The sequence below is a fragment of the Culex pipiens genome, chromosome 2 (assembly GCF_016801865.2).
Source record: "Culex pipiens pallens isolate TS chromosome 2, TS_CPP_V2, whole genome shotgun sequence".
NCBI lineage: Eukaryota > Metazoa > Arthropoda > Insecta > Diptera > Culicidae > Culex > Culex pipiens.
The window spans coordinates 199,060,880-199,071,508 of NC_068938.1; the positions used below are offsets into that span (position 1 = coordinate 199,060,880).

At 37.2% G+C, this 10,629-nt stretch overlaps 1 protein-coding gene across 1 annotated transcript; it reads right to left on the reverse strand.

Annotated features, from left to right (window-relative positions):
* Nucleotides 1-104: 104 nt before the first annotated feature.
* Nucleotides 105-10,629, reverse strand: LOC120424467 (ornithine aminotransferase, mitochondrial-like). Its single transcript, XM_039588601.2, has 2 exons — nucleotides 10,361-10,629; nucleotides 105-1,517 (listed from the first exon to the last, which is right to left on the reverse strand). Exons 1-2 carry the CDS (start codon nucleotides 10,506-10,508, stop codon nucleotides 244-246), a joined length of 1,422 nt encoding a protein of 473 aa, XP_039444535.1. The 5' UTR covers nucleotides 10,509-10,629; the 3' UTR covers nucleotides 105-243.

Genomic DNA, 10,629 nt, shown 5'->3' on the forward strand with positions numbered 1-10,629 from the left:
TGCTGTTTGTAAAGACACTTCTTGGCCTCTTTTTTTGGGAGGTGCGTATTGACCCTTAGTCTTGCAGTAGTGAGGAACGATGTCATCATCAAAATATTAAACAATTATTATTATTTAGATAAAACTTGTAAAATACCATGTATTGGAAAAAAATAAAACGTAAATCTAAAATTCAAAATCTTCTAAAATAAAATGCACTTACTTCTAATACTTCTTCCTCCTTCCTTCCCATCTTCAAACGTTTCACAGTCCCTTGGCAAACGCCATCACCGTATCCTTAATGATCCGCAAGCAATCATCCATCTGCTCCTCGGTGATCGTCAACGGCGGCGCGAACCGAATGATATCCCCATGAGTCGGCTTGGCAATCAGTCCATTCTCCTTCAACCGAAGGCACACTTCCCACGCGTCAAACTTGGAGTTGATCACGATCGCGTTTAGGAGACCTTTTCCTCGAACAACCGACACGACATCCTTGGGCAGCTCGGCCAGAGATTCACGCAGCTTGCGTCCCATGCGGTCGGCATTTTCGGCGAGCTTCTCGTCGATGAGAACCTGCAGAGCGGCCATGGCCACCTTGCAGCCGAGCGGATTTCCGCCGTAGGTCGAACCATGCTCACCGGGCTTGATGCACAGCATGACGGGGTCGTTGGCTAGGACGGCTGACACGGGGTAGATTCCACCGGAGAGGGCCTTTCCCAGGATGAGGATGTCCGGCTTGACGTCTTCGTAGTCAACGGCCAACATGCGACCGGTTCGTGCGAGTCCGGTCTGGACTTCGTCGGCGATGAACAGGACATTGTACTTGGTGCACAGCTCGCGGACCTTGGTCAGGTATCCCTCGTCCGGGACGACCACTCCGGCTTCACCCTGGATCGGTTCCACCATGAAGGCGCACACGTTCGGATCCTGCAGGGCCTTCTCCAGCGCAGCTGTGTCATTGTACGGAACCAGCTCGAACCCAGGCATGAACGGTCCAAAACCTTCATAACTTGACGGATCGTTCGAGGACGAAACCGCCGCCAGCGTACGACCCCAGAAGTTGCCCTCGGCGAACACGATCTTCGCCTTGTTCTCCGGCACCTTCTTCACCTTGTAGCCCCACTTGCGGGCCAGCTTGCACGCCGTTTCCCCTCCCTCGACTCCGGTGTTCATCGGCAGAACCTTGTCGTACCCGAACAGCTTCGTAATGTACTCCTCGTACTCGCCCAGCACGTTCGAGTAGAACGCCCGCGAGGTCAGCGCCAGCACCTCAACCTGCTCGGTCATGGCCTTGATGATCTTCGGATGGCAGTGGCCCTGGTTTACCGCCGAGTACGCACTCAGGAAGTCGTAGTACCGCTTGCCCTCGACGTCCCACACGTACACGCCCTTGGCACGGGCAAGCGCCACCGGCAATGGGTGGTAGTTGTGCGCCCCGAACTTGTCCTCCCGGTCGAACACGGCTTGGGAAGCGGCTCCTGGGCGGTCTCCCAGGTCGGCGGTTTTGGTCGCGGTCACCGTCGAGGACATCTTGGCTGGAAGGAAGAACAATCCGTAAATTTAGGTTTCGGTTTGGGATTTGAACAAATTTTGTTGAAACAATTACTTTTTTAAATTGTTTTTAGATTGATTTTAGAATTTCTTAATTTATGTTATGTTAAATTATGTTGATTGATTCTAATAAATAATAAATCTGCAAAGATCTGGAAAAAATATATTTTTTTAATTGATTAATTAATTGATTAATTTCTTCTTGAAGAAAATGTACGTTATTTTTTCAACAATTCTCTCTGTAAAACGTTGATAGATCCTCATGTTATTCTCTCACAAATTTGCAATCATTAAAGCATCATTTTATTTTTAACTCCCAGCCGAGAAAAACAAACCGCTTCCCATGGTCTATTTCTGTACTGTTTATTCCTGCCCGCCGTCTTTCCTTTCTCATCAGCAAATTTCTAATCGCGAAACCTTACACGTGACGACGCTGCACTTTTATTATCACATAAATACAAATTCAGTCGAAAGCAAAACTTACTCTATCTAACTGTTTGAAAGTGAACAAAAAACACAATTTGGGATGCTTTCGGAACAGATGTTGGGTAGAAACTAAGTCTCAGCATAGAGTGGATTGAATATCTTATAATTCAATTGAACTTGCCACCACCGACAACCAAGAGCCGGACGGGCTAACCTTTGTTGATAATACATCAATAAATTAACTGAGAAAATTTTGCATTAATTTATAAAATTGTCTTAAAACAAAATTTTGCTCAAATAAGCAAATCTAATCCACAACCTGCGACACTTTTAAAATTCACTGAGCATTCAAGGGTTAAGGCATAACAGTCCCAATGAGCTCAATGAATCAGGGAAGCAGATTCACTAAGCAGAGCAAAGCGAAGGACTATTTTTCAAAACATGGAAACACAAAACAAGTTTGTTTGCTCCTTTCACTTGTTGTTAGTAACGTTAGCAAAATAAGGAACAATGAGTTGTCAATAAGGCCGATGCAAATATTTAAAAAAGTTTTTGTCCTTCGGCCCTGGCCGAGGTCAAGGGGGGGGGGGGTGGGGGCAAAAAAATAAAAAAATATAAAAATTCAAATAGCAAGCCATATTTTTCACATTTAAATGAAAAAAAGTGTTTTAAAATGCATTTCACACTAGTTCAGTTGTTTTGCAATCATTAGTTTTCAAAAAATTTAAGATCTTACAAAAACAAAATTGTATCGAAAAAAAAGATTTTGCATCGAAAATTTTCTAAAAATCTTAAGATTTTTTAATAAACCCAAACATGTTAAAAATGATTTTAAACACAGAAGAATGTATTTTAATTTGATTTCAGCTGGTTGCACTTGAATTTTCATTGCAATTTTGAAGTTTATTGTAAAAATATTTTTTTTGCCCCCTGATTTTTCGGGCCAATTTTGAAGGGGGGGGGGGGGGTTGACAAAAACTTTTAAAAATATTTGTACCAGCCTAAGTAAGGATTTGAAAACAAAAATAAATCTCACGGCAATCACGATTTACAAGTACAATACTTGGTCCGAAGGATGTTGTGTTAAAAGAGTAAGCCTTTTTTTTGTTGGTGATGCAAATTATATCACCATGGCAACAACGAAAAAATACTCAATTTTAAGCAATGGAACAAATTTAAATAAATACATTCTTGATTACAAAACCAAGCTTCTTCTTGATCAACCGTTCTTTTCATGGATAATGGTGGAGGCACCTGATGATTCATAAGGGACCATCCATAAACCACGTGGACACTTTTTTGGGAATCTCGAACCCCCCCCCCCCTTCGTGGACAATTGTCCATACAAAAAAAATCTTTTTTGTATGGAGCGTGGACAATCGCCATACCCCTCCCCCCCCTAAAGTGTCCACGTGGTTTATGGATGGTCCCTAAGCACAGTTTAAAATGTTGAGTATAATTTTCAAAAAAAATCAAAGTATAGCAAATGCTTTATAATTATAAAATGAGACACGTCTGCTATAAAAAGAGAGGACACAAGCACCCAAGCAACGAACTAATGACCGATTCTTCGGCTCCTTTTCAAAAAAATCCCATGTTTTTTTCAGCGTTTTGGCTGTAGTGGCACAATTAAAGAAGAAACCCCCCAATGTTATTACATATTTGAAAAGATAATTGATTTTACAACATAGAAATGACATGCATAATGAACAATATTTTACCTGTGGTTCTCCTGAAATGAAAATGTAGCGTGACGGGACAACATCGTAAAACTGGAATTTTAAAAGGCACACCAAAAAAATCGACACAGTTTTGCCAGATTGATTTTTTAAAACTTTTGCTCTTCTACACATTATCAAAAATTGAAAAACGAATCTTTTGCTCCTTGAACTGAAAGATTTGGTTGAGATTTGAGTTTTTGCCAGCCATTTCTTTTCTTGACGGGACAACGAAAGGAGCAGGTTTTTGAAAAAACTCCTCTCCCATTCAATGACTTGTAGACCTTATTTGGTCAATATTTTTGGCATTTCAGATAAGAAAACGCATTTAAAGCACATTGCAATTATTAGATCAAAATTAAAATGAAATTTTTCATATAAAAAATCAAATTGAAAATTGAAAAAAGGGACATTTTGGTGTAGCTTCGCTAAGAGTCGGTCTAATACAGATTTCATGAAAAAATTGTCTAACTACATTTGCATTGATCTATCTTTAAAGAATTGAACTAAGTTTACCAAGATTTTGCTTACACGGTATGGCTGGCGGAAGGAAAATATTATAAATCGAGTTTTGTTTTACTTTCCTGATTAAAAAAAAATCATATTAATGGAGAGATTGTTAATCGATACAATTAATGGTTATCGTTATCGTCGGGACGATAACGGTGATGTATCGTTATCGTTATTTCGATAATTCTATCGGCAATAATCTTATCGCCGATAATCTTTCTAAAATCCATTAATTCAACCATGTTACATTTTTAATGCATTCACGGAAAATATATATTTTAAAAATGTAGTAAGACTCAAAGTATAAATATGTACTCAAAATTGTTCACAAAATACCGTTTTTCGAAATACTAAAATATAAATTATTTGCAATAAGTGTCAAACGATGCGAAATGTTATATTTTTTTAACACTTTATTAAAGTATTTTTATAAAATACTAAAACTTTCACAAAATGCCGCCTTTTTCGAAAGTACTAAGTACTCATTTTTCACAAATTACCGTAATTTTTTAAAATACTCAAATTTTCAAAATACGCAACATTGGTATCAAACGAATTGAAATTTTATATGCTTTTTCGCTTTATTAGAGTTTTTTTTTGAAAATACTGAAATTTTCACATAACACCGTATTTTTTCGAAAATACTCAAATTTTCAAAATGTGAAACATGGGTATCAAACGAATTTAAATTTCATTTGCTCTTTTAATTTTCTAGATTTTAGTTTTTTTAGTCAAAAATTTTCACAAATTACTGTATTTTGTTGAAAATACTCAAATGTTCAAACTTTCTAAAATCATCAAACGAAGCGAAATTTTGCATGATTCATACATACATTCAAATTGTGTAGGGGAAAGTGGGGCAAGTGTAACAAGCTAAGGAAATGCTCGTTATAACCCATTAACACTGGAACGCCCAACGCATGTCCAACTTACACGGACGCCCAAGCCTCCCAAAAAAGTTGGAACGGTAACTTCAACTCGCTGGTTCTCAGGCATAACTCAACCAATCGGGACGATTCTTGTTTCCAGTAATTTGTAAGAATGTCTAGATGATCCTAGAACTTTGCAGAACTTAATTTGATCAAATCTGTAATTTCTGCGACCGAAAACATCGTTCCACCTTTTTTCAAAACGACTGCCTCCGCGGAATTTTTGGCGAATTTTTTTTGTACGCGAAAAAAAAAGTTGGAACGATGTTTTTAATCGCAAAAATTACAGATTTGATCAAATTAAGTTCTGCAAAGTTCTAGAATCATCTAGACATCCTAACAAATCACTGGAAAGAAGAATCATCTTGATTGGTTGAGTTATGCCCGAGATCCGTTGAGTTGAAGTTACCGTTCCAACTTTTTTGGAGCCTTGGGCGTTGGAATGTTAAAAAGTTAAAAAATCGGTCGGATTTTATTATAATCATCTTATTCTAGGTCTTGACTAAGACTTTGTTAGAACAAGTTTTTAAAAAATCCTGTTTTTTTATGTAAAAAATTGATTTTAAAATTTTTGATTTTCCGTACTTTCTACTCCACTAGTGGGGCAAGACGAACAACCCGTTGGGGCAAGAGGAACAATGCATGAAAAAAAACAAGTTAATTTGCTAACAATTGAACTGTTATCACTTAAATACATCAGATTAGAATGTATTTGAAAGGTTTGTTCCATTTTTAGATAGAATCATAATATTTTACTGAAAAATTCATCGTTTTTACGAAAAATAATATTACTTAGATGATAAAAAGTAAATTTTCATAATATCACTATATTTTGTATGGACATTTTTTTAAACAACTGTTTATCAGTTTTTAAGTACTTTCATGTATTTATTTCCCAATCAAATATGTTGTTGCAGCAATTCGTAATTTTTTCCATACTAAAAATCCATATGGTACACTTGCCCCACCTGAACAAGATTTTTTAAAAGCTCTCAACAAAAATAACCAAAAGTTAAATCATACTTTGTAATAGGTGCATGTCATTGGTAGGGACACTACTGATCTAGGAAAAATAGCATTTTGGTAAAATGAGCCTTAACACGAACCCTGAGCCTTATTTTGTACCTTCCAAATATTATAAGAAAACAAATGTTTTGTAAAAACCTTCATTAAATCTTATGCCCCGTGGCGTTTACGTCGTTTTGGTGGTTATGTGGTAGTAGAATCAGCTATTTGCATTGCTAGCAACAATTCCTCATACTGGAAATAATCAAAATTGTAAAAATTACGGCCGTACGAGCCATTGTACCTCTTGCCCCATATGGTCGTCTTGCCCCACCTTCCCCTATGCTTCATCCAAAATTTTGCGTCGTTTGATACCCATAAGCAAATTTAAAAAAATTGATTTTTTTTTTGTATTTTCCACAAAATACTCTATTAATGTGAAAAAGCTAACAAAATTTTACTTCGTTTGATACCCATATTACGTATTAAGAAAATTTTAGTATTTTCAAAAAAATACGGTATTTTGTGAAAATTTAAAATAACTCTAATAGAGGGAAAAGGCATACCAAATTTCGCTTTATTTGACACCCATATTGCAAATTATGAAAATATGAGTACTTTCGAAAAAATACGGTATTTTGTGAAAATTTCAATATTTTCAAAAAAATTCTATTAAGGGGTTACATACATGTAGAAAATCTCAAAATTTCATATTACGGCAAAATTGTTAATTCCACTAAAAAGATGATTTTCAATCACTCCTGAAAGTTTCATGAAAATATTTATTGATTCAAGTGAGTAACAGACGATTTAAGTTTGAAATTTTGCCATGCGCAAAGCGAACTGTCAAACTTTGTGAGCGTTTTTCTCTAAACCCAGAGTTTATTTACGGGTGCCACGATATCTCGAGATGGGACGGACCGAATTAGCGGAAATTTGTGATGAAGACTCTCAAGACATATCCAATGTGCACTACGAAGCCCGATTTTTAAATTTTGCTTTTTTAAAAAATACAAAAATCAAAAACTGTCAATTTTTAATATGAAAAACTTAAAAATATTTTTAACTTTTTTTAAAATAAACTTTTTGAAAATCGGGCTTCGTCATGCACACGGAACCGGTTTAGCGAGTCTTCACCAAAATTTTGAGCCGATTTGGTCGAAGCAGTGTTGAGATATCGTGGCACCCGTTTTTTGAAACTGCTTACTTCAAATAGCTATATCTCGGCAAAGATTCAACCAAATGTCTTCAAATTTGTTTTGTTAAAAGTTGAAAATGTATATTTTAATGCCCTGAAAACAGATTTACAAAAAATGTAAGTGTGTGCTCATACCAACCTCTGGCATTTTTGCCGATTTACATGTATGTAACCCCTTAATGCTCAAAATCAAACAAACTTTCGAGTTGAACAGACATTTTGTTGGTCGGTATACGTTCCGAGACCACCAAATAAAAAAACTGCAAAAAACTAACGTTAACATGCCGTTTTAATATTTGTTTGTTGAAAATAGCTAGTTCGAAACTAGTTCGAGCGCAACTTTTAAGAATTTATAACCATGGACTAGCTGCTATTTCTATTTAAAAGCTTTTCTAAAAATACTAATGCATGAATCTAGTCTTAAATTAAAAAAAACTACAACTTTTGATTACGCCAAGGATTACGCATGATTCCGATTCACAAATTTGCCATCAATCTTCCTAAAGCACTCGAGTTGGATTCCTCGTGGGAACTTTCCATTGCCCAACTATACTCTTGATGATAACCTTTGTACAGTCCAGTGACGCCATTTGCGACGCGCAACTTGTTCCAAATTGTTTCCTGTGTTCTATCGAAAGGCTTTTTCATTGATTGATTACAAATAATTCAGAATTGTGCGTACAACCGTTAATGTTTTAATCTCTCCGACCTGACCACATTCCGCCGTCTATATTTTTAGCGTCATTCTCTCTGGCTTACGATTTAAATTAATCTTTTTTTTTTCATTCCAGTACACGAATCGCAAAAGAGTCGCGTGTTTGCTGATAAGCAAAGAGAGAGAATTTCTGTTCCGTTGCTTGGCGGCACTTGACCGATTTGGCTTGACTTAGTGATAGCTTGTAGTAAAAATTTCGTGATTAGGGCATTGTGACGATTATGACGGAGCGATTTTGCGTGCGTACTATACACAGACATCAGGTCACTGAGCTGGGTAGACGAATTATCTGGAAGAGATTATGAGGGAATATTGCCAGGTTGACGACCAATCAGAATCAGAGGCGTGTTTTGTAATTTGTTTTTTGTAAAAAAAAAAACAATGAAATAAATTATCAAGAGATTTTTTCTTAAGAATGATTTAATTGTGTCATTTTTTTTAATTTTCATTTAATTTTACCGAGATCAAAATTGTGGAATTTGAAAAAATAACACAGTCGAGCAAAAAAAACTAACATTTCGTGTCTCACTTTCAAAACAATATCATTTTATTGAAATGTATCCCGATTTTTTCTTAATCTAAATGTTTACCTGATTTTTTTTTTGGAAAAAATAAAGGTGTGGAAGGGGAGAGACAAAAACTACAAATAATGTTTGTATTGGCCTTATGATGTATTGAGCATGAGCATGACCATGGTTGACTGCCAATGAGCTGCTACTCCGTTATTGACAGATCAGCTGAAGTTAAACAATGAATCAAAAATGATCAGTGGGAGCCAACCATCCGTTCACTGTTTAACCTCTGAAGATCCCTACTTTATTAGTCAATACCGGCGCCCTCCCAAGAAGCCTGCAGTTCAACGAAAGGGAGGAATGTTAGTCCGATAGTTGAAGTTGCAGACTCATCAAGCACATAGCTTTTCGCTATATACTTGTTGATACCGCTTGAGACCGTTGAATCCACAGCATCTCCTTCAAGCATCACGTGATTAATATTTTTTTGGGTTAGTAGGATAAGGTATTGGCTTTTCGATGCCTCCCGAGCTACGGCGCTATGGGGAGGACTTTCATAACAGACCCGTCGGCGAGCCTTCCGAGCAACGATGCTATGGGAAGGTCTTTCTGGTTAACACACAAAATCACTCACACACAGTTGTTTTGCTCCATTATGCCCTCGACGATCCAAATTGTCAGTGCGTCTTTCGATCATTATATTGTGGATTTAGCTCGTAGCTGGATTTTCTGGCATCTTCTCACGGTCATTGGAAACGGTCGTGGATAGACCTAGGGGTTCCAAGTTGAAGTGAAAAAAAATAATTTATAGAAAAATTATGGATTAAAATTTGGCTTTTTTATCACTTCTCCGACATCAGGAATAATTGTTTGAACATGCTCGCCATTTTTTATTCGGTCGGAAAAATATTATTTTTCTTGAAAAAACTTTCATTCTTAATCACATGATCACCCCTAATTCTGGCTCGATGCCGCCATCATGCGACCGCGTGCTCCGTTTGTTTGCCAACAAAGCTGCAGCTGGATGGTGAGACGAAGTGAGGGGGAAAGAGATTTTAACATTTTTATGCCCGCATCTGACCCGCCGCCTATTTCGTCGGTCACTGAGTCGCCGGTCGTTTCCAGTGACCGAGTCCAGCTAGGAACTGATCGTACAATATAGAAATGGTTTTTTTACCGCAAAAAAATAAAACCATATTCGAAAAATTTAAACACAATCCACCCGACGCCGTGCCTTCCGATCAACGATGATATAGGAAAGGCTTTGAAAATCACAAAAAAATCACTTTTCACTCCGAATATTTTTTACGACCACGCGCTCCCTTTGTCAATTTTGCACTCTGTATTGGCCTTATGATGTATTGAATAAAAATTAAATAGAATCAGGATATTAGCTTAGTCTTACGGAACGAGACAAACCACCATCTGAATTTATAAACCAACTATTGGGCTGCTGAGGGTTAGGCAAGTTGAACAGAATTTTTGTACCAAATTTTGTTTCTAGATTGTTAAAACTTGATTTCAGCTCCTAATATAGAATCTTAACTTTTTTTTTAATTGAGTTGAGCTGTTGAGTTAAAAAAATACAATTTGTTACAATAAATTTTAGTATAATGTTAACAATACTTTTAGCTAGGGTTTTTTTTTTGTTCCAGATTGAAATAAATATAAAATTGAGACAAAACAAGTTCAATTTATGCAGCAAAACTAGTTTACTGCAACACAGAGGTATCAATTGAAGGAAAAACCCCACTTCAGTGAAATTCCCTATAATTATTGTTCTATGACAAACTCATGGTTTTTATTACACTTACCATTTTGGTTGACAAACGAAGAAGATGGTCGCTTCTGGACCAGCACCGCTGCCACGGGACGTCCGCGGGCTCCAGCCCCAGCTTTGGACGCCACCAGCAGCTTGTTGAACTGCCTCAGCAGCTGAACCTTGTCCACGTTCTTGATCATTTTGGCGTTGAACTTTACTGCAAACTTAAGCACTACTGCGCACTAGCAAAACCTTTTAAGCCAGAAAAGTAAGTCCGTGTCCAAACGGGTGCGACTCTCGATGATTACTGATAGCCGGCCT

Bases quoted from the DNA above. Each gene is read 5' to 3' on its own strand.
- LOC120424467 (XM_039588601.2), bottom strand. From the start codon at position 10,508: ATGATCAAGAACGTGGACAAGGTTCAGCTGCTGAGGCAGTTCAACAAG. The intron at 1,518-10,360 runs GTAAGTGTAATA...TCTTCCTTCCAG, and splicing joins TTCGTTTGTCAACCAAAATG to CCAAGATGTCCTCGACGGTG.